The 23,650-nt window shown below is 50.4% G+C and overlaps 5 protein-coding genes across 5 annotated transcripts; 2 read left to right on the top strand and 3 right to left on the bottom strand.

Annotated features, from left to right (window-relative positions):
* Nucleotides 1–1,394: 1,394 nt before the first annotated feature.
* Nucleotides 1,395–2,039, bottom strand: ATEG_03617 (uncharacterized protein; the record flags this gene model as incomplete). The annotated part of the gene is made up of 1 exon (XM_001212795.1): nt 1,395–2,039. The coding sequence occupies one exon, from the start codon at nt 2,037–2,039 to the stop codon at nt 1,395–1,397; it is 645 nt and encodes a 214-aa protein (XP_001212795.1).
* A 2,976-nt stretch (nt 2,040–5,015) lies between these two features.
* Nucleotides 5,016–6,367, top strand: ATEG_03616 (uncharacterized protein; the record flags this gene model as incomplete). The annotated part of the gene is made up of 3 exons (XM_001212794.1): nt 5,016–5,318; nt 5,384–5,526; nt 5,728–6,367. The coding sequence occupies 3 exons, from the start codon at nt 5,016–5,018 to the stop codon at nt 6,365–6,367; spliced, it is 1,086 nt and encodes a 361-aa protein (XP_001212794.1).
* A 3,630-nt stretch (nt 6,368–9,997) lies between these two features.
* On the top strand, nt 9,998–11,317 carry ATEG_03615 (uncharacterized protein; the record flags this gene model as incomplete). The annotated part of the gene is made up of 5 exons (XM_001212793.1): nt 9,998–10,144; nt 10,199–10,306; nt 10,369–10,751; nt 10,812–10,876; nt 11,091–11,317. 5 exons carry the CDS (start codon nt 9,998–10,000, stop codon nt 11,315–11,317), a joined length of 930 nt encoding a protein of 309 aa, XP_001212793.1.
* Nucleotides 11,318–14,373: 3,056 nt separating this feature from the next.
* ATEG_03614 (uncharacterized protein) lies at nt 14,374–14,763 on the bottom strand (the record flags this gene model as incomplete). Its single annotated transcript, XM_001212792.1, has 1 exon — nt 14,374–14,763. One exon carries the CDS (start codon nt 14,761–14,763, stop codon nt 14,374–14,376), a length of 390 nt encoding a protein of 129 aa, XP_001212792.1.
* A 3,292-nt stretch (nt 14,764–18,055) lies between these two features.
* Nucleotides 18,056–19,491, bottom strand: ATEG_03613 (uncharacterized protein; the record flags this gene model as incomplete). The annotated part of the gene is made up of 5 exons (XM_001212791.1): nt 18,056–18,261; nt 18,353–18,491; nt 18,643–18,776; nt 18,926–19,145; nt 19,342–19,491. 5 exons carry the CDS (start codon nt 19,489–19,491, stop codon nt 18,056–18,058), a joined length of 849 nt encoding a protein of 282 aa, XP_001212791.1.
* Nucleotides 19,492–23,650: the final 4,159 nt, after the last annotated feature.

Genomic DNA, 23,650 nt, shown 5'->3' with positions numbered 1-23,650 from the left:
GTCTTGTGATGGCTATTTTGTTGAGTCAGATCTAGGTTTCCCCAGCTTCCATTATCTCATATCCCAGGTCCAAGAGCACATCTCAATGTTCTCAACCTCGTTAATTAACTTTTCTTTGAGGTTAGGAAGGTTATCGCGGTCGTTCATTAGGGTTTGGGTACTTGGGGACATAATATGGCTGATGCTAATAAGAGCAGGAAGTCTAATTACCCTCGAAATTGTAATGGGTAGTTAATGGAACTGAATAAAGTTATATGCCTTCCAATTAGTTATTAAGGTCTTATAACAATTAAGAATATAACCGGACTGGTATAATAGATATCTGAACTACGGAACGCCAAATAAGTAATTGGAACACAACATAGCCACTTAGTTTTTCCAATAGTCACTGCAGCGGGCTTCTCTCATGGCAGTAGTTTCAAGATCAGCTTAATATTACCCTTTCTTACCAGATATTACTGGCTTTCACATAATATGTGACCTAAATACAATACTGTATCTCTATCTAATACAATCACATGACGAAGAAACTTCCGTGTTAAGCCCTGTCTTCCTGTTTTCATAAGTTTCCCCTTCTTATTGTTTCTATGATAGCACTCCTGGATTTCTGCATGAGGTCAGTTACTTTATATTAGAATACTCCAGCGAATAGTGTTTTAATTGACTGTTTCTTGTGTCATTGGCAGCAGATGGCTTGCACATAGCCCCCATCATATGCACATTAAAGCAAGATACTCTTAAATAGCAGCTTCTACCTACCATAAATAAGTGCAACCTCTAGGTGTAGGTCTGGTGGTATGTGTATGCTCTCCCCTTTAAATCTGTCCGGCATGGGAGACGGATGGAGTGCTAGGCAATCCACGTTCGGTTGTGAGGCTGGGCAAAGAATACCCGGATAGTTGCATCGGGGGTGCATCCGGCTATGACTGGAAAGGATGAGATTGACCACATTGGTCCCCTTTTAACTACTGTTGACACATACTCGCGCGCCACTAGCTCTATGTTCACGCATTTTACCAAGCCCACGGAGCTGTACATCCAAATTAGTATTTGGAGAAACCCATAAGGACTCAATCGACTATGGCCGTACAGCACTATGTCAAGCCAGTGAAACTGGCTGACTTATATAGACTATGCAAGAAGTCTCTCAGCATCTGCCTCGCCAGAAGGCACTTATTCAGGTCAAATCCGTTGATCCAGGCTATGCGGCAGCCACCTAACGGTTTCATGACACTCTGGAAAGGATTCTCAGCGTCATACCGCATGGTGATGCTGCGAACCCCACAATACCTCTCCATCTCTTCCAAGTACGCATCTGAGACAGTAGTGCTCACATGTGCATATTTTTCTTCGTCGAATAGAACCACGCTATACCCTGTTTGGAGATCTCTGCACTAACCCATCCATTCACCGGCGCTATACAGAGCGACAAGCGATGAAAGAAACCGCTCGCCATACAGGTCTGGCCATTGAGGGGAAAACCGTAGATGGACCTCAATTATCTTGTTTCCGATAGTTTCGATGTTCAGCATTCCCGTGTAAGTTTTCAAATATGTCTCGATAAAATTTGTAATAGCCTGATTCAGATCTGCTGGGGCTGACACATTCACTTCCCAGTAATCCCAGGTCAATTTTGGGCCAGGCAACCCACGGGTATGGCTTAGCCAGATGGCCTGGCCCTGTACCACAGCGATGTCCGTGCTGTAGTGCTCTCCTTGCAGGCAAGCAGACCACATATGGCCTGGGGTCAGAGAATGCAAGTAGTCCATCGGTGTAGCAATATGACGCGCATTAGCTGACATGCCGCCCAGGTTGTAGATTGGTTTACTAAAGATAGGGTACAGATTCAATGGCGGTTGCGTGCCGTGAGGGCCACTGGCGATGCCCTGTAGTTCCGCGATGGTAAGCTTGTTATACACCCAGCGGAAATCAGGGAAAATTTCGTATGCTGCGCTGTCTGTTGTGGGAATGACAGACTCCGTCGGGGGTGCAGCCCTGAAAAGGCGTCGACTTCGCTTGAGGTAGAGGAAGGGGGGCATCGTAGAAGAAATTAATGGCGAAACGAGTGGATCTGCGAGGGATTCTAACGTCGCTACGTAACAAAACTCGCACGGCACTGATCACTCGCTATATAGCTATTTTGGCTGCACGTTCCGCTTGGTGCTACGGTAGCATCGATCTTCTCGTATTAGTTGAGTGGGCAAAGCTTCCAGATTCCCCTAGTCGATAGTTTGTTACTTCATACATTTGTCTCTATATGTTATGATGTATGTATCCGATTTTGAAGTTAGACGGGAGGCTTCTTTTATGAAGGTTTATCTTTACCAATAGGCTTTGTAAACTAATGAGGTCAGCAAGTACAACAACTTGATCGGAAACGACCCTTGAATTGCAATTAGATGCGATTGATGTTTAAGGCACATACACAGGACTCCTAGTGGTTAAGGAATCACTACATGAGGACGGGTTCTATGCAACTGTTCTATAAGACGAGTGCGCCTGGGTTCCTGCCACTGATTGCTTGCTGTAGGACGAACAAGTTTTTGAAACCAGCAACTCAATTCTCGATGCAATATAGTGAACTAGACGCAAATGCTAGCGACGACTATCCGTCAATGAAATTATCCGAAGTAAACCGGTTGAAATTTCCAGCGAATTACGTGGGGAAAAATCAGCCGGATAAAGGAAGTGGAGAGCCGGGTTTTTTGAATGTCACCTAATGAAGCCTACATTCTGCTAGTTATGCTTCAAAGAAGAAAAGCCACATCTCTACTTTATACTTCCTAAGGAATGAACGCCTAAAAGAGCTGGGTATCTGTTATTACACAGAAGGGTATATAGTATTCTGGGGTGCCTGCATATGTACTTGATTTTCTAGGACGGTCGATGGCCTTCCCCTTCCGTTTTAGTGCTCACCCTTCGCTGCTTTTTGCTCACTGAGTAGATCTGAGCACGCCCCGAGCACGCCCTGAGCAGCCTGAGGCGACCACTGAGCACGGGGTGAGCGAGAGACCGAGTGCCCTGAGCGAGTAACCTCAATAAACTGCACCCCATCTAATAATCAACCCCTTGCCCGCTTCTCCACTCGCAGTCCACCCTTGCCCGCCACACTCCCCTAAAGCCCAGCACTACCATCAGGTCTCTTTCCCCAGTAGGAAAGTGCTGTGGTTATCATTCTGCACCACCATGGCAAATGCTTTGGTGGGTTTCTCCAGCGACAGACCACACAAAGCCCAGAAGTTCATGGGAGGAGCTCCCATCATCTCAAGAGTCAAGGGATCCTCAGAACGGCGAACTGCGCTAGCCAATCAAGACATCTCTGACTTTTAATTCTGAATAACTACTGGGTAGAGCGACATGGCCAATGTGTTTCTATAAACACACGTAGTGCTGAAGATCAATTTGCCAAGCAAAAGGATTAGGTTTGAATTAGGACGCGGCGTTGATTAGCTGTAGCAAACCTAGCCTGGAAGGTTTGGTCTATACAGTACGGAGGGATGTCAGATTAATTCTGATATGCGTAAATACTACAATAGGCATCATTCTCTGCTGTCCGAAGCCTTAGCTCAAGCACAGGACAATGCCAGAGCAACGTGCAGGTATAGCTGGCGTGATGGTCGACACGCAGTACGCGCAAGTAGACGTAAACCAAAGCTCGCACGGAAGTTGCTGATGTGATATCATAGTTAACCCATGCTAGTAGAAAGGAGTCGTAGATCTTAGGAAGCCCATACTGGCTCTGAGGATCCTTGCGGGTCCCCGGAGAACGCTCTTTAAAGACTCGCTGGCTGCATTCGTTGAGCAGCATCATGAAATAAAGAGACGATACGGTATTCTGAGACTATTTAGACTCACAAAGGGCCCTCTCTTTTCTAACAATCTCCGCCGGTCACCCCCAATTGAAGAGAACTCGATTACTTCCAACTCCATCATCAGTCGGACTGTCGAAGGAGCAAAGAAATTCTTGTGGAATACATTGGACAATGACTTAGGGGTTCAATGTATCCCACATGGTCGACGCTTCTGGTACCATAATTGAGGCCTTTGTTTTGGACAAGCCCTGTCTATTTGTTACTATAAGTAAGTACAATCAGTGTTGACACGTTGAGTCTTCTTTTTCCGTTGGCTTTGCTTATCATCATGGAAATCCTGACGTGAGAGGGGTACGTCTAGCATATTTGTAGCTCTGAGGTCGAGAGTTGTGTCCTAGATGTTTGAATGAAGCATGTGGAATGTTGGGTCGTCAATACACCGATTGGCGGGTGAATTCGTGGGCTGACTTGTTGCGTCTAGTGGCAATATGCCCTGTTTAGGTTTTCAATGGCGAACCCCAGTTGTACCACTTTACCAGGGCGAACTACGAGCCTCGTCGAGACCATTGGTGGCATATATGCAGGAGTCCTCTTCTTAGCCGTTCCTTTGTCCGGAGGCTACAAAATATACACGACGCTTCGGCACGTGTCGCACTGTTCCAGGAGTCCTTCTCCATAGGAGCATCTAGAGCAGTTCAGAATGCTGGCGCGCAATCCCCGGCGGAGCTAGAAGCAGAGGCTGAACATCGCTCAAAGACGGAAAGGTAAGTACCCCTTTCTTACTCCTACGGAGACGACCAATAGTGGGTCTTAACTTGGCGGATGTCGAACCCATCCCAACCGTCGGCGCTAATCTGAACTGTACAGAGCAATAGACAGAGGATATCATTGTGCAGAACATGAAGATGCCAATAGTTAATATCTCGTTCAGACTCAAGGTAGCAACGGCTGATACTGCTAATGCAGTCCTGCTAATCCCACCGAAGACGAAGCAGCGAACAGGGAGGCGCAATAAGCTGAGGACTCCCATCAATCGCGCGTGGACGATAGGTTCATGCGCGCACATCTTACGAATGCGAGGGGCCACAGAAGGCTCTTATAGTATGCGGCATATTGCTGGCCATACCGTGTGCTATCGGACTACTCTGTCGCCAATGGGGTCATACGGCCAACAGAGGCAAAGGGCCGGCGACTAGCGCCGACATGCATCTTCTGTTACTTGTATTTCGCCGAAAGGTTCAGGGTCAGGAGAGGGTTCAATTCGGGTTTACTGTACGGTCCAGAGTGCATCTAGACCAAAGTAACCCAGCGTCGATAGCCGGAAGGCTTGATCGGACGTGTAGACGTAGTGTCCAGGGTGTCCAGGTCGATCAGATTCAATGGCCCAGGCACGAAAATTGGGACCAAACGTGGGACATGCGTCTGGCCAGCAGAATTGGAAGTCAGAGGAAACCAGCAATGCAGCCACGCTGGCCCTGTATCCGTGAATTCCGAAGTCACTCTCCGGTAACTGATGGTCACCTCAATCTACAAATTGCCAGTTACACTGAGACCTCCACACTAACCTTTAGCGAACTATTGACCTGTGCGTTGATATCAACTTGGACGCGTGCCCCGATTTCTCTTGCCGAGCATATGACTTCTCTGCCAAGAATCCGAACTATCGCTGCACGTCACCCCGCCTTTCCTGTACCACCCCTCAGAAAACCCAGAGGTATGTTGTTGACGGCAAAGTATCCCCGCTGGACTGGAAGCAGACGTCCATATCCTTCCCTACTGCTGCAGGAGTGCCCTTCCTATCTGCCATTCTGTTTCTGTTGGAGATAGTCCCAATGGAGAACTTTCCTGAGGTTGGAACAAAGAAAGCCATCAGAAATCCGACAGTGTTGCTAACGAATGCAGGAAATTAAATCAGCTCTGAAATATCCCAAGTATCTGACTTTGAGGCACTCAAGGCATGTCATCGTGTCTGTCGAAAGTGGTGTCGGGTCGCTACAGGGTTCTTGTTCTGTAGAGTTGTCCGTCACAGAGAAAACTCGGAGCATTTCAGCGCGATCCTTGGGCGAGACAATCTGTCTGTATTAGGCAAAGTCTTGTCAATTGGGCGAGTAGACGATACAGGCGGCGCTCTATTGAATTTGATTCGTTCCGATCGAAGCCCGCAGCAGTTAACGGTACGACCAACGATCGCTGATGTTCACCAGGTTCGTAAACGACTCTTTACAACCTCACGTACGGGTATGGGCTCTCGAAATTCTTTAAGTCTGCCGGACCTCCAAGAAATTCGGCTCACTACCAATGGACCGCCGTATCCGCCCTTGCTCCTCTTCACTGAACTCCGGAATCTTCATGTCGACATTGAGACCATTCAATGGCCGGCGAAAGTTACATGGAAGTCACTGACCGATGGTCACGAACGATCGTTACTACGCAACATTCATACTGGATTAGACAAGACGACGGATAGGGAGTCGGCAGGTATGATTCGCCAGGTATTGTCAGTCTTTTTAGAATACTTTTGTTATATGGGCTGGAAAGATACTCCCTTGGCGTAGGGAAGCTGCGCATACTTGGTGCGCTTCGCAGCTCGAGCTAAGCTGTTCGATTGAACAGGACTGGGAAGATGAGTTCGCTATCGATGGCACGATCTTCCCGGAAGATTACACATCAAAGCGGCGGTTGTGGACAAACGATGAGTTCAAAGGAACCTTCGAATTTCCCATGTACTCGAAAGAAGCGGTCCAATCCAAAGAGATATGAACGCTCAAGTATGATGTTGCCTAACCCACGTTCCACAGCACCGCTAAATCCGTGTTTTTGCGACCAATCTGACGCCATCTAGTTTCAAGTCCTTATGTTCGCCTCAATCAGAGCTCCTAATCGCCCCTCTAGCCCGTCTCAGGATAGAACAGAAAGCTCCAAAAGGTTAGAGACAAGTGGTGAGGAAGGACCAGTAGTAATGGGAACTGTGTCCATTAGGGAGAACAGTCTAAATAGTCGCTGCAATGTATGGCACATTATAAAGAAATGGAAATTATTCGCAAGTGGCAGCTGACCTACGAACCTTACTTTCACGATGTATCCCTCTGTGGTTCTTCTCATGAGCAGTTAAGGGCTCACAAAGCCTGCTCACAAGCCTTTTGGGATGAACAGCATCGGAAAGCTCAACAGTCCGCGGCCCGTCCCGTTCTGATTCGATATGTAAGGGTGAACTGGGCACCGGGGCGGCTACGTCTATCACCGTATTCTTTGCAAGAACAGAGGTTGTCGGATTGACGTCTTGTACAAGTAGAAATGCGACGGGAAAGTATCCTGTATGTAAGAAGTACGTCGTCGCACCAGCCGTGCCTTCTGAACGCTTCTCGCAGTACGGTATACCCAGGACTAATCATACGGTTTTGGTAAGACGTTAACTTTGTGTAATACTATTACAAGAGTGTTTCTCAGGCTGTTTGAATACGCTACGCCACAGCCACCAGACCCTTCGCGTCTTTTAAGACAAATCTACACCTTGTACGAACCCGTATGTTACAGATTGACAAGATGGTGAGGACTCTTGTCAATTTACCGGACTATGTGATGCAAAACAGGAGGATACGCCGCTCTCAAGCGAATCCTGGGTGTCTGACGATGTAACTACCCATCTACAATTTGCCCTGCTTCAATGATAACCAGGCCATCTAAGTTGTATCTGACCGGCTAGGACCGGTTAGACATTGGTTATCAGTCTTGCCCGCGTTCAGCTTTCTATACCGGAGTCCCGTTCCGTGTAGGGTTTACTCTATACTCTGCTGGTTGGGGCGCCAACTACCCACTTCTCCCCACAGGTTTCCCTAATTTCTATCGGCGGACTGCCCTCACTAATGAGGTCATAGACAAGATGTACAGGCATGCAACCCAAGCAGACGAGATCGAAGACCAACTAGCAATATACGGTAGCGTTGCGTTATCATCCGTTCAAGACAGCGATAAAGTCCAATTTTGCTCCAGGAAGTTATGGTACCTACTTCCTGGATGGGTTAAACTCCGTGTGTGAGAGTCAGTCTGCCACCCATGCAGCATCAGCCACGTCAGTCACGCACCCTGCATACTCTGATAGTCGAGCATTTGATAGCTAGTAGTTCATGCACACTCCTTCTCTATTGTTTTCCATATCTAACACAAATGGTCATCCAGAGGTTTGCAGATGAATCTATTGAGTTTCATATTCTTGAACAGGTTCCATAACATACATGTTCCGTATTGTAGGACCGACTAAACTGGCCAGATGGTTCCGTCCAACGTGCTCCCAACAACGGTAACTGCGAGAGTAAGAGAATGTGGATATCTAGCAAGTTACGTTTGCATATGAGTGAACTATGCCAATGACCAGGGCAAGTAGCGGGCAAACAAGAAAGTATTACGCATAATTATCACTTGTTTTGCCGTAGTGGCTCTTGTGGACAAGCGGACCGATCGCAGGCTCTTTTGGCTTCCTTGGACCTCAACTATTCTTCTGGGGACATGAAAGATGGTTCTTTGGAACCTCAGACGGGTTCCTGGGGCCACAAGAAAACCTAAGATAGTGGCATAGCGTTCTCGTGAGCCTTGAGGCATGATCCTGGGAACCCAGCATTCTGGAAGCTGCGTGCTGGCGAATTCGCTTTCTGTTCACCAATCTGACTGGACAATGCAAAGCCTAGGAGACCTGATACACATGATCTTAGCGCCAAATTGGTCTGAGCACCGGGAGATCTGGCATATATCAGGGTCGGTCTCGCTGTTCCCTGGAACACTCACGGAAACTTCACCTGAAAAGTGTCAGTCATTTGCGACCTACGCGGATAGAACCCAGCAACAGCACACAAAATGGGCATTAAGGAGCCCAGCATATTACTTCCACCTCTAGATTTTAAATTGGCATCGGAAATTTTCTTCGGTTCTGTGCGTACAAAGTCAACGGTTTGCTCCTTCTTTTTATAGCTGTCTTTCTAATACTCTCATCGTTCAGCTTTTTATAAACAGACACCGATTATCTGGAGTTTCCGACGAGGATAAATACAGCGACGACTGGAGAGATATCAAGAGGGAGCGAAGACGAAATACTACCCCTTTGGACAGCAGAAAAAGTGAAAGCAATTATATCGCTTAGCTGCAGACTCTCCTACCAAGTATCGGGAGTGACTACATCTTCCCGATCTAAGGAGATGGTTTTAACTCTTTCCGGGCCACCGGAATTCCTTGCATCGAAGCGTTTTAAAGGGAGCCTCGACGTCCTCGGGAAGAGAGGATATTTCCTACAACGTCCAGTTCGTCACGATATCGATATCCCATATAAGAATCCTCAATGGTTAAATTCGACAAGACCGAGGGCACTCCTTTCACCGTGGGAGGAAAACGGTATTGCAGGAAGGTTATGAATGACCCTAGATATCACTCTGATTCCTCTAGGGACAAAGTGCTCCGTTCAGGGCCAGGTAGAGCGCATGGTACATCTATGATCAGCTGCACACCACTTCCCTGCCAATAAGCCGCTCTATTGATGCGGCAACAGGTCTATCTATATTGAGAGTGTGTAGTCCCTGCTTCCAAAGAAGTGAACTCACAAATCAGCTTTGTTTACATAATCTTAAATAACTATCTGGCAACTGTTTCACTCTAGCTCATACAATACAAAGATACTCGGCCAAAGTCTACGCTATACGATTTACGAACCCATATTCCTGCTTGGTTGCTCATTCCGGAGGTCCACGGTAAATAAGTATGGAAGGCAAGATCTGGAAGAGGTTCAACCACGGAATTTAGAAGTTAAAGCTGCTGGACTTGTCTGCATTTGAATATTGTAATGGATCATCCGCATTACGACAGCTCTTCAGATTGGCTGGCTCACCATTCCAAGGAACTCTCCTGGCCAATTAAATGCCTGGAATTTGGACCCGTTGTCATGGACGATCTCTCCCACGCTCTTGGCGAATTGCCTATATAACGCGGTTCCCAGCCAGAGCAACTTCTGGATATTTGGGTGGCATATCTGGATACTCCATCTCCCATCAGAACGGATCGCTCGCCCAGAAGGGCGTGTAGAAGCGATGACGCTGAAGCAAAGTCCACTGCTGCCCTTTTACTTGCATTCCTTATGTTACTTGGAATTATCATTGCCGTAAATCTCTCCACCACCTTGACCGCGCCTGGCCATCTTGGACATGATGTTAGTCGGTCGTAGCAAATCGGTCTTCGTGGTGACCTTGATTTTTCTTTGCATTTCGCTCACTACTGTTGCTTTACGATGCTATGTACGATTGAGGCTTGTCAGAAGATTTGGGTGGGATGATGCACTGATGGTGTTGGCAATGGTAGGTTCGATGCGCATCCGTTGGAATGGGAGTAGCTAACGATAGAATGGCTAGGCCTTGAACATCTGGTTCGCCACCTGCGGTCTTACGGGGTCAGTGGCAGGTATCGGGAGAAGGCTGGACGACTTTAATCGACCCCAAGAGATTGAGAACGCTCTATTGGTATGTTTCCGACTGCAACCCGAAGTATGCAAGACAAGCCCTGACTTGTATCTGCGCACTAGTGGTGGTGGCTTGGGCAGTCAGCCTATGTTTGGGTGGTGACGATCGCCAGGCTGTCTATTGCAATGCTCCTCCTTCGAATCGCTATTCGACGCCGCGACTCGGTTGTCACCTATATGGTTATGGGCCTGACGGTGGCTGTTGGGCTCCCGTTCTGGCTTGTATTGATGCTGCAATGCCAACCTGTGCGAGAGTTCTGGCAGCGGACTGGTGATGGCTATTGCATCGATACGGAATACATTCTCGACGTCGCATATCTCTACAGTGCGACCGCGTGTCTATGCGATTTTACACTCGGCCTCTATCCTATATATCTGATTAGAAATCTGCAGATAAGCGGGCGGTCGAAGTGGGCATTAGCCGGAATCCTCGGACTTGGATGTGTGTAAGTACGGCGAACCAGAGAGTTCCCCATAACTACCTCCGGCGCTCATGGTCCGTACAGTGCGAGCGCAGCCGTTGTTGTCCGCATTCCTTTCCTCCCTAATTATAAGGATACAGATTTCCTTTGTAAGTTTGCCATGTTTCTTCTATTTCTTTATATGCTTGACCATCGTTAGTAACCCAAATATAGATGCTACCAGCGGTATTGCCATTTCATCCAATATTGAAGCTGGCCTTGGTATTGCAGCTGGTAGCCTAGTGACTCTTCGTCCGCTCTGTCATAGGCTTCGCAGCCTCGATGGTATTGTGGGAAAGAATTTGCGTAAGTTAACAAGCTTAGTCCGTCTCAGTAACAACGACAGAAGCCATGGCTCTCAAGTTGCTTTAGACTCCAGCTGGCCGGGGAACTGGCGATCAGATTTTGGACCAGAAGGTGCACAGTTCGTCTCTGCTACAGTCACGACCCCGAATGCTCGAGCGAGAAGGCACGAAGAGGAAGGTCTGGAAGAAGGCGAAGTAATCAGTGACCGCATAAACGTCCAGCGAACTTTCGACATCTCTAGGTAGTGATCGTCTCGTCGTCTTCGGTGTGGAAGGGCGCGGTTCCGTATATTACAAATGATTATGTGAATCAACGTCGGATCTTGCATAGCGATGAAAAGTTGCGGACTAGTCATGTGCACGCGAATGGCGCATGTTTTTGTCAGCCTCGTCACCGTCCCTGATGTCTGTGGCACGGTTGACCAAAGGTGGCATTGAAAACAAATAGCGCTCCATAAAGTAAGCAGAGCCAAACGAGCCCTCCAATATCGACGTCAAGGCTTTTAGATTCGACTGTCACCATGGCCCTCTCTCTCACCCTTTGGGTAAAGCTCCGACTAATGGCGCCCTTGGGGAGTAGGGGAACTGACTGATAGTGATCTTATTCCGCTGAACATGAATGACAAGCTGGAGGTTGCAGCATTCCCCGTGAAAGATATGGCTGGACTGGCTGCAATATTTGAAGAGACCAACGAAGCCAGCGACAGCCAGGCTGTTAAACGCAGCACATTTGATGAACACTACTCGACCGGACCATCTACAGTTGTTGGACCCCATATACTAGCACGAGTACCGTTGGTGGCCCAAAAGCTGGAAGCACTACTCCCCGACGAACGGAAGTAGATTCTAATGGTTGCTTTTGGACATGGATGAGCTTCATCCGTTCTTGCCCGCAGGAATCGAATATTTTCGGCCGGGAAGGATTGTAGATGACCGAACTAATAGACTGGGATTTCAGCTCACCCCACACCGTAGATGAAACTCCGGGCCCTACTTCAAAAGACATCCTTGAGTCCACCATTGGGAAAGGACCGAAACAGATGGCCAGGCACGTCTAATCTCGTGTCAACTTCCACACCGACTGCTAGTATATGGTGCAATGGATGGCATTCGGCCTCTTCACCCCTCTTGGCCAGTCATCCACCTTAGTAATCATTTCACGCAACGCAACATGAGTGTCAGAGTTCGAGCACATATTGTAGCTTGGGTGTTTGGTCCCCGACCAAACATTGTGCCTTTTTGGCCAGATAACGTAGCGGTAAAACTCAAACATCCATGAACCGTCACAGGGAGGGGGAAGTTGTCCGGGCATCGTTTTATTCTTCCTGGGAACCGACAAGGCCAAGCCACTTCGACTTGCCTCCTTGAAAAGAACTCGCCGGTCTTCTACAGTATGACTTTTTCCCAAAAGGATTCGGTAATGGGCCAGATGCTGGACAGTCGCATCCCTAACGAAAGTCCACGGCTACATACCGTGGCACATTCTATCACGCACAAACAACCGTGTGTTCATTGGAAGAGGGCGGCTTAGAATAACGTTCAGAACAACCGGGGCGGGCGACGGGCATTTCTGACGGCCAGTCTCCCTAGCTCTTTTTTTACCAGCAGCATGCGTTCGCTGGGAAGGAAAGCTCAACCAAACGCGATATGTAATAAGTCAGATGAAGTAAAAATCGTGTAGATAGCATTCCAGATACCCGGGTAAACATGCCCGATCACCGTTTACCAACACGACCTCGGCCATTGCCCAGGTGAGATAGGAAGAAGTGGTCTTTCTGAAGTAAAGTAAAGAACCGACTACTCTGTAGATAGGCCGAGGCAGAGAGTAGCCTGGACCCAGATCCACCTGGGAGCACGGAGACGCCCGGACGGTCCTCGACATCCAACATCCATTTCGTCGACGGCCAGGACTCGAAATTCCCTGTGTGCTAGGGGGTTTGAGCCTTATCATAACCATGCAACTCACGATGATATTTGTAAGTCCTTTTAAGGGAAAGAAAAGGAGTGGCGCCATATCTCCGTGTCGTGACCGCATCTCAACCACACAACTGGTCGTCGCAGCGATCAGGTGGGACTGATCTAGTTTTCTGCGGTCTTGCTCGGGCAGAAAAACCTTCCTTGCAGGTCTGGTCGGGTTACCGGTGACCTTCAATTCAGAGGCTCCGCCAGACCGCTATATACCATTATCTTTACCGTCTCCTTGCCTTTAGTCAATTATTCATCCCATTCGATCTTCTACATGGACTCAGGCTTCACACAGAGAGCCGCCAGCAACAGACTGCTTGATCTTCCGGGCCCACCTGAGACAAGCAAATCACCCATGCCATTCAGCTGTCGGTTATGCGGCAGGTAATTTCCTATAAAGTCGGCGTCGTCGCGCCTATACACCATAAGCCGATTTATGTGGTTGTGATTGTCCCATTTGTATAGAATGGATCCCTTTCTTCTTTGCCTAGCGCGAGTGGACGCGAGTTGCCCGGGTATCATTCTGTTCGAACGAATCACTTCAACCCACCATGCTAGCTAGCGGGTGTTCTCTCCGCAAAGACTCGGCAACAGTTACATTGAGCCGGTCACTCCGCCGAACCGGGTATTCAACAAAACGTCTACAGTTTCATCCCGCAGTATTCTAACGCTAGTCGGAAGACGTTACATATAACCGGGCGAACGATGGTGATTTAGACGATCCCATTCCATCTTGCCCGGGCATTGCCAAAGGTTGTGGCGGTTCACCGTGATCGGTCATGTTTACCCGGTTGTCGAACGACCTACTTTCCCCATGTCATCTCATTCCTTCCATTGGCCATTGCATATCAGAACCGGCTGGGCTTTCTGCCCTAGCGCGATGGATGCTGCTGGTGGGCGAAATGATCACACTGAGGTATCACACCGGCGGTGTTGACGACCCGAAGCAGAGACATGCCCGAGCTTTGAATTGGGCGGATCCACTCGACATCTTCAAATTGAAGATGCCCGGTTATTTTCTTCCAACCCCATTCCCATCCCTCATATTTTTTATCGTTCATCCATTCGTGGCGATTTTCTCAACGAGACCACCCGGTCACCGCAGTCAGTTTACATAACATGTGAGCTGATCTGCTTTTCTTACGGTCTGCTCTCGTCCGGGCTTTCCGTCGCAGCTCTGGCAGGGGCTTTCCCCAGCAGATTTATCCGTGATCCCAAGGCGCGATTCACTATTTGTGGAGCTGTTCCGACGATACTTGGCGGAGTAAAGCCGCTGCGTTCGCATCCGATTCACTACGGTCTCCCCGTCTTTGACGCTCGCGGTTGTGGAGGCTCTGCTATTCGGTGCCGACGGATATGAGGGCGTGCCCGAACAGACGGACGGACGCCAGCCCAAGAGGCGATGCAGGTAGCTGCATTGGGTGCGACGAAGCAGGCGATGCGAGTGTGTTGTCGATGGTATTCTTGACGAGGGTGATGTCCTTTACGATCGGCTGCAAACTGTTCAGTTTTCCAAAGATCTCCTGCCCAGCTGCTTGCTCGCGAGTTTTCTTGGCCAAGGTAATCACTCTGTGGAAAAAGTCATCGAAAGATGGGGCTGGTAGTTTGGCACATTTGGTGCTGTCGAGTTCCAGCAGTGCTGTGGCCTTCGCTATGATTTGTGTGGCACACTCGCGGTGGTTTAGGGGCTGGATCCTCAGCACTGGCCAAATAGTTCCACCAAACATTGATTGTGTGTTTTGTTCGGTAGCCAGAAGCCTGGTTAACAGATTGAACTAGGTTTAAGATCAATCGTGCTTAGAAATAGCGGGAAATTTCTAGGTCTTTTTTCGTTCTGAGCTGAGGGGAGTTGGTTTTCTCTTTACCAGCACATGGGACACGGTCGGATCATCGTCGGGCCTGGGAAGTGCTTGTCCTCTATGACGCACGGGATATCCTTGCGTCGGCAGGTATCTTATCGCCGATTTTGCCGTCATTCTTGCTCCTCAATTAATCAACGCCAGAACACACCATCTGAAACTAGCGAGATTATCCTTCATGCAATAGAAAGAGGCCATTATAGCCGCCATATCTCCAGTATGAAGGAAGGTCCTTCCCACCTTCAAGGGCCTCCTTCTGTGCCGCACCACGAAGTCCACGACCACGAGACCGAAGCGACCTGTCGGCTTGACGGCCTCTCTTTGCAAGAACATCGCTGCGTTCTATCAGAGCACGGCGGGATCACTCCGCAAGCAAACGGGAACAAAGCCCCTGCACATGGCTTCTTCACTCAATATTACGGCGCTGGCCGCCGAGACCTTCAGATGCAAAGTGATATTGATATCAGGAGATGGGCCGATGAGCTACCCAGTGCAGCGCAGCGGCTAGTTGCAGCTCATGTTGCTACCAACAACTCTTAAGATCGATCGGAGTGTAGATATAAAGAATATAAAATGAATAGTTGAAGTCAATGCTGATGGGCTCCATCTCAAACCCACCTGTCTGTTATCATTATATAACGTATTCTTCGGTAACTATTGCATGCTGACAAACGAGAGCCACACTACTGCGCCGACATTTTGAGATGCGGACCCTACAGATCGTCAGAAATTGCATGTATATCCCGACTGGTTTTGCTTCTCCAATGATAAGCATGGGTATCTTTAGCATGCGGCGCAGCAGAGCCGGCATCAGCGCCTACACCAGCACCTGCACCGTCGCCAACGAGACATTTGTGTGAAGCCGCGAAATGCTCAATACGTCTCTCATTGGCTGCATCTTCTGTTTGTATGGCGCTGATATGAGAGGAACTCAGGCTGTCATACCAGGGAAACCTAAGCAACTCGTGTATTGATGTTGAGCAGAGATACTGGCATGATGGTCCATCAGATGCTTGAATGCCATGACTTCGCCGTGGCTCATTGTGTCTGGGGTCTGCAGGCTCTGGCTCTGAGTAGCCATGCCTTTGTGCGGACGATTCCGCCCGTATGCTCAAAAGCTCAGCCGCACGCAGTCCAAATCCGTCGAAAGAAACGCCATCCCTGGCAAAGTTCACAAGCTCTTGTGTCTTGCTGTCATCCTGCAGCGCTTCGAAAACCATTGCAAGCAATTCTTGGTCCTCTTGAAGAAGGGCCAACCTACGCCTCAGTATGATCCTGCGGCGCTCATCTGTTGACTGATCCAGCACGCAAGCACTTTGGCGTTTCGGACATTGTTGACATGGGATACTTCCACTGCACTGTTTAAGGGTCAGCCATCCCATCTCCAAAGCGCTGTCCCTCCAAACCAAACCTTTGTCTTCTTCGCACGGCACGCAAAACAAGCCGTCGTTACGCTCTTCCTCCTCGCTCTTTCCGTGGTGGATGAAGGGCCTTGTGACGTACGTGCCGGTGCTGTTTGACTTCGGAGGCTGGTTGCCATGGTAGGGGATTGGACGCTTGTGTTTCAACGCAGAGCTGCTGCGGACATCCCCGTAGATGTTGACCCGCTGTACGCGACACTCACCACGAACGCGTGAAGTACCTATTTGTAAACCGCCTGGTTCCCTAACCCCTCCCCCGTGCCAGTGAGTCAACATACGCTAGGACGCCAGATCGGGCATACCGGGGTAACGCGTCCCCCCAAACATTCACTTCTCCCCAGACGCGCTCCAGCGGCCAACCTTGCGCGTCACAAACCGGGTATGTCATCGCACATCTTCGTGCTACGTTGGAACCCTTAGGATGAGGCCGTCTCGCGTATGCATACTTTCTTCTACTGCCCCGGCTTCCCCTGTCCCGTTTCGCCCGCCCCTGGAGAGTCCGAAGCAATGCATGTTCTAACGGTCGAGCAAACCAGTGAGCAAAGGATGCTGTTCCAAGGGACTCACTGCTGGACAACCGGCAAGAGGCCTAACTGCAATGGACCGCGTTTGACCAGAGCTCCTTCAACCCCAGATACTTTCCCATATTGCTCATGTTAGATGTGCCGTCCCCGCTGTAATCGCTTTCTAACCAAACTGACCCTCTGAATTGACTGCCGCTACACCAGAGAAGGTCAACGATAAGGCTGGCGGCCGGACGGCGGTGGGGTCACCTCTGGTAACTCCGTGTTTGACAGGGTTCCGGAGAAATGTCCGATTCAGGTGACGCCATTGGACAATTGGTCACGGCCCACTAGATGTGTGGGTAGCTCTGGAAATGCCCTGACCTCAGCGAGTGGGTTGCGGGTGCCAACCGCCGTCATAACGGGCGGTGAGATTGGACTGTCGTCCGCGCGAAGTGTTTGTCCGAACGAGGATGACCGTTTGCAGTCGGACGTGGGCAACCGCGATGTTTATCGCCAGATCACACTCGGCACCGGCGGTCCGATATAACATAGCCCCCAGATGGCCTCCGGCCGACCCCAGCTGAGAAGTCTGGACCGTTGGTTGTTATCCTCCTCGAGAGCGCAATATGAACTGGCGAGACAGTACTTGGATATGGGCCTTGGGGAAACTAGGCGTGCACGTTCCCCTGACCTCGAGGTATGCCCGCCTCTGCGGGATCAGCCAGGCACTTGCTGACTACCAGCCCGACGTACCCTAGCGCTTCCGCCCCAGACGGCTCGACCAACCACCGAAACATCATATATGTGTCCCGGGTCGGCTCGTCCCAACCCCTGTCACGCAGACGCACCCAAGGAACCAGTCTCGTTGGCTGCACCGTCTGGCCCGTTCCGGTGCCACCGTTGCAGTGGCACGCGCTCGCGGGCCTATCATTGCCGACATTACCGCGACCTATCAACGTATCCCGCGATAGGAATCTGTTCTCGCCGTCGGACGGGCTTCGCAGACGCAAAGATGCTGAAAGAGCGGAATCCTGGGAGCAGTGACAGGATGGAGCATCTGATCGCGGAATTACCTAGCTGGGGCCAGGCGTTGGACCGGAAGTGTCTGTAGTCACGTGAGGAATCGACGTCGATTAAGTTAGCGTGAACGTAGGATAAAGTGTGCCAGGGAGACCTGCTAGCCCAACGAACTTGCACGGGAGCTTGTCAAACAAGGAACCGTTGGTAGATCGGTCATCTGGAATGACCACGGCCTTCAGCGATTCTGGAGGCGATCCATTGGACGTGGTTTCTGGATGGTCCGGTAGGGTCACCTGTTGTGTCAATGTCCAACCACTGATGGTACGGCTCAACGTCCAGATCCAGGAGCCGGAGGTCATCGCTCAGCTGGGGCTGAACGATCGCCTTGACCTTGTTGCGGATCAACTGTCGAGCACAGACTAGAGACGAGGGGACGCGTTAGAATGACATAATCGAAGGCATCAGCCTTTCCCCGGCCGCGAAGAGGGCCCATACCGCCGACCAACATACTCCCCCGACGTGCATTCAAGTATGTCTTGATCGTCTCTGCCACATCTACAGTTCCCTTCATGAATCGAATTCTCGTACCGGGTTCCTGCGAGGCCTCATTCTTGTGGTTTTGACGATAGTACAGGACAAATCGGAGGATCTATCACGGTCAGCCTATGGATCGGGGGCTATTCGGCGGTCGTGGTACCTTGAATTCTTGGTGATCGAGGTCCAGCAAATGCTGCATGTTCACCCACCGACGGTTATCTAGACCGTGTTAGTTCAGCTCACCGTTCGGGGAGACAGGATACGGTGCTGCGACGCGCGGTACTTAGGCCTTCCATCTGCCAGGCCACGATGAGCTTCCGGACCATGGCGCGGTGTTGTTCACTCGCCAGGACCAGGGTCTGGATGAGCGAAAAGACTCGCGCAATCCCAATATCCTCTATGATCAGTAGCACAATCCCGAACGGGGCCAGATTTGGCGGTCGGCTGTGCGGTCCCAGCACGAGCGCGCTGTGTGAATATTATGGAGACGCTCCGCATCATAGAGCGCCGTCGCCAGTGCCGAGGACTGCGGGCGAGCGAGCACACGTAGCGTGCGATGACCCATCGCTGTTTTCGAGGATGTCCTCCCTCTGGATCCTTGTCGTAGGCTGGGAGTGTGTACGGCTGCATCGCGTTCTGCCGCTGTCCCCACCTGGCTCCACTCCCCTTGTTCGACAGTCGATACTCTCGGGTCGTTGGGCCCCGGCGGATCTTCCCAGGACGAGACATAGAAAAGCTGCAGTTGACTAGCAGCCCGCAGGTCTGCCTATGGCAGTCAGAGGTACATATATTGGCCGCGCTCGACTTGCCACCTAGAGGAAACGGCAATGTCCACATGAAGAAGCTCATCGTGCGGGGATACGGCCACAGAAGACCAGGGGTGGCCGCAGCGTCTTCGCAGGTGCACAGCCACGGAAGCCAGACTTAGGAACATCCACAGAGCCGCTGCCGCCACCAAACACCAGAGGCCTCTTGACCGGCGCATCCAGACATGGTAGGACATGGCAGCCAGTTCGATTGTCCCCAAGGGATAGTGACATTTCGTTGCCAGCTGCGGGTATCGGCGAACCACCGCATGCAACGTCACGGGAATGATCAAGATCATCAAACATGCTGCCTATGTCTGGTTAGTAACACCACAATGAGGCCTTCAGAATCAGAGCGAATGGAGCGAATGGCTCACCAGAAATGGAACGTAATGCTGTCGTATGGCTTGCACCGGTTGGCCGTCACTCAGGATGGCAATCGCTCTGTGGAGGATGGAGTGGATGATGACCATCCGGCCGACCCATCGATGCATCCATGATACCGCCGGCCAATCAACGCCTAGGAGATGTGCCAGGAGGGTTAAACCCAAACGTTAGCACTGTCAACAGCGGAACGAGATCGGTAACAGCAAGGTTGGCGGCGCGCCGGTGCACGGTGGCTCAGGGTGATTACGGCGCACATCCCATACCAGTCGGTCTGCGATATGCGCGAAAGCCACATACTAGGGGGATATCGTTGGAGGCATCCTGCAGGTATGGAGACGTAGCTAGGGAGCGAGGGGGTATTTATGTCCCGTCAGGTGTTGTCTGGACCCTCATCTTGATGCTTGCAGCAGGATGTGGGATAGGTAAACACATGGATAGTAGCACGGGGGATTAGCCAGTCTTCATCTGCGGATCTTCACCAACATGGCTAGGTAAGTGGCAGGCAAGGAACCGAGGGCCCTGAACAATGAGGCTTGCCTACTGATCAAGAGATGTTGTCTATCTCGTTGATACAATACTTTCTGCGGTTGCTGTCCTCTGAGCTTTGTCTCTACGGTTTATTGACCGGCGGAATCCCGAGTGACGATCACATACGGTCGGCCATCATGTTGCAATATTGCGGGCTGGGACGAGTCCATTCATCATCAGAAAGGAAAAGAGATATACTGGCTACGTAATTCCAAAGAAGCATCCCAACGAAGGGCAGGCCACAGATCCCATCTGTCTGACCAAAGACGCAACAATCCGCTGGCGCCTTGCAGCGAACACCACCGGCGAACTATTACCTCGGGAGTCTTCGCTTTGTGGGCTGCCGCAGGGATCGGCTGGGTGTGACCAGAGACAAGAGCCCGTCTAACTCGCGAGACTCTCACCTCCCCTTTGTCTCACCTGATCTGACGCTTTTTGTCGACTTCTGGCCTGTTTCACCTGTTGCTTCAGCCTTGGCACCTCCGCAGTAAAATCAATATACGGTGTAGTGGTCTGGGTGTGTATCCGCTCTCCTAGCCGATGTACCAGAGTGATAGATCCGGGCGTCAACAACCCCTAGCCGCATCACAACAGCTGAATAGCTGCATAGGATTGGCCACCCGTTGTTCATGCCAGGAACGGAGACAAAGGAGAGCCGTACCCCTAGTTTGGGCCTTGATAGGTGAATAACACTCTTGCACGCACTTCCCTACACATAGCTCAGGCGAGAGAGCAATCGACCATGGACATGTCAATGCCCTAGACTGACGGCCTAGGAGCATAGAATGCAGGATTCTGGCCAGACCTGTTAATTTGGATCATATTTGTTTGCCAAGTATTAGACCATCACTGATGAGAACGTCACCGGTTGGGTCGAGTATGGAATATAATTTGGTTCAAGGTAGAGCCAATCCTTATCCCGAAGTTACGGATCCATTTTTCCGACTTCCCTTATCTACATTGTTGTACCAACTAGAGGCTGTTCACCTTGGAGACTGCTGCGGTTATGAGTACGACGTGGCATGAAAACTATTCCTTCCCGCGAGATTTTCAAGGGTCGTCGGGAGCACACCGGACCTCGCATAGAATCAAATCATTATAGCTCCGGTAGATAGTTATGGAAGGAAATAGTGCCCTGAGCTTGAAACGGCGGGACAGAACAAACGCAACGCGGTATAGCGCACCGATTTATCTTACGGCTCGTAGCCTCGCATATCAACCGAGTTATATAAACGGCAAGACACTGGCCTCTGGCTTTCTCTGTGGTTCAGCTGCGCGACAGTCTCTACAATCGTGTATACAGATTCAACCAACGATTAATTCACTTTGTCACGGTAAGGACCCAGTTATAGCCCCAAACTCATATGTACTAGACGCTTTGTCCTTAGGCCACATATGTCTGAACCAGCAGTACCTTGGCAGTTCGTCCCGTCAAGTTCGCCTGCGAAGCGGCAAGCAAACAGAGCTGCAGCGCAGAGGTGTGGGGACAAGCGAAACATCGAAGCGGAAAAGGAACGAAGGAACCAGGAGCTCAGCCAAGAGCGGGTTGAGTTGCTCAAGAAGGTTGACCGACTGGAGCAAGAGAAAGCGTGTTTGCACGCCAGGTGCCTTGATTACCGCTATCAGCGCGATTATATATCCGAGTGGAGAGAAAGATTTGAGCCTTGGGTTCCACTTCCAGAAGTTCCACGCCCGGTATTGGAAACTCTTGGCATCAGAAACGACACGACGATCTAGAGATATGAGCAAGAGTCTGATTTCCGATAGAACTGTCGACGACGACCCTCCAGCATTACCGTGGTCAGTTATAACAAATAGCTCGATGTGAAAGGAGAGATTGATAATGTCGTAAGTTCCGTCGAAAATGTTATCGAAATATGCACTAAGAAATCAAGAAACAATCAAGCAAAAGAAGAGGCAAAGTCTTGGGCAATTTTCTCAACGGGGAAAATTGGTCGTGGTACATCATACATGCGATAGAAACCCGGTCATTAGGAGATAAGGCGAACGATGGATACAGTATCTCGGGCAATTGTCTACCTGTCCATTAGCTTGAGCAGTTGCCAAGGGCGTCGAGGATAATGCTTGGTTGGATCGGGAATACCTGGGCATCTGAGGATAAATCTTCCCAGCAATCTCGTTTCTTAAAGCGCTGAACACTCAGTTCCCCTGGGCTACTTTCCTTGCGCTAATGCTTCTGACGTAGCATAAGGTCGACTTCGAAGCAGAACCGGTGCAGACGGTTCGGACAAGAGCCATTGTCCTTGAGGACAGCGGACTCCACCAAAGTCATTGAAGATGCCCAGTTATTCCCTTCCATCCCCAGCTCTCGTAAGCTTGGTCAAACAGATACACCAAGGTCCGAAACCTCCTTCCAGCCCGTACAGACGAGCTTATTTCTAGGCCTTAGTGCCAAGGCGCTACTTTGCAATGGGATTTTATCATTAGATCAGTGATGTCATGTAATTTTCACCCTGGCGTGTCATCTTGATATCTATGCGTGGAGTGGGGCCTTGCACTTGGATTTGGATACAAGCTCGTCTCTGTGGGGCGGAAGGAGGTTTCGACCCGAGGTGTACCAGAGGGCCTCCCCGCTCTTATGCTAAATCGTGTTTCTGACTTTGCCGAGATTATCCGGTCGTGTAGTTTGACGTGTAATTTTTGTTTTGGTGTCTTCTAGTTCGGAAATGACTCCAAGTTGAATCCCCATGTTCAACTTCCCCCGACGGGATTAGTGGAACCATCCGACGGGACTGGGAAATCAATCCTGGTCGAAGCCGCATCTTTTGCTGGTCATAGTTTGGGGCCAGAATGCTACGGCGGCGGGGTATGTCTACGGAGATCGGCCTACCTGGTGAAATGAAGGGCAGCCAGCTGCTCACTGATTTCCGCTTGCCAGAGCTGCAACGAAACCCCGGGCGGGAGCAGCAGATCAGCCCACGAGTGATGTAAACTGACTACGGCCACCGGGTGGTCTCGTTGAGAAAGCCATCACGAATCGGATGGACGATACACAATTATGAGAGCTGAAGACGGGAATTGGAAGAAAATGACCGGGGATCTTCAGTGTGATCGAGTGGGTCCATCCTGTTCAAAGCTCGGGCATGTGTCTACTCCGGCTCGCCAAGACCGGTTGACCGTAGGCCTTTCTGCCAGTAACATCCATTGCGCTGGGGCCGAAAGCCCAGCCAATTCGCTATCCCTGAGCAATGGGAGGTATGAGAATGTTGTGGATAGTAAATCATCTCGGATACCCGGTTAAACGGGGTTGTTCGCATGCGTGCCTCCGTTCTGCAGAACGGCAATGGCGGACAGATACGTGGGCAGCAGCTCATACGACCCTACCTTGCCCAGGCAGTTGTCAAGGGTCATGTTCAATGTGTTCAGGCCGCGTGGAATTGCCCAGGAAGAATCTCGAATCGTCTGGCCGTCCGCGCAGACACACGACCACCTGATATCCGTGGCCACGGGATACGTCCCATCCACCGAGGTGGCAACCGAACCGGCACAGCATCGTCGCAGCGCTCCCCAAGCCCGAGTATCTTTCCAG

The sequence above is a fragment of the Aspergillus terreus genome, genomic scaffold, assembly GCF_000149615.1.
Source record: "Aspergillus terreus NIH2624 scaffold_5 genomic scaffold, whole genome shotgun sequence".
Classification (NCBI taxonomy): domain Eukaryota; kingdom Fungi; phylum Ascomycota; class Eurotiomycetes; order Eurotiales; family Aspergillaceae; genus Aspergillus; species Aspergillus terreus.
Note: the sequence above shows the minus strand (reverse complement) of the source record. Positions and strands in the feature narration are given on the sequence as shown.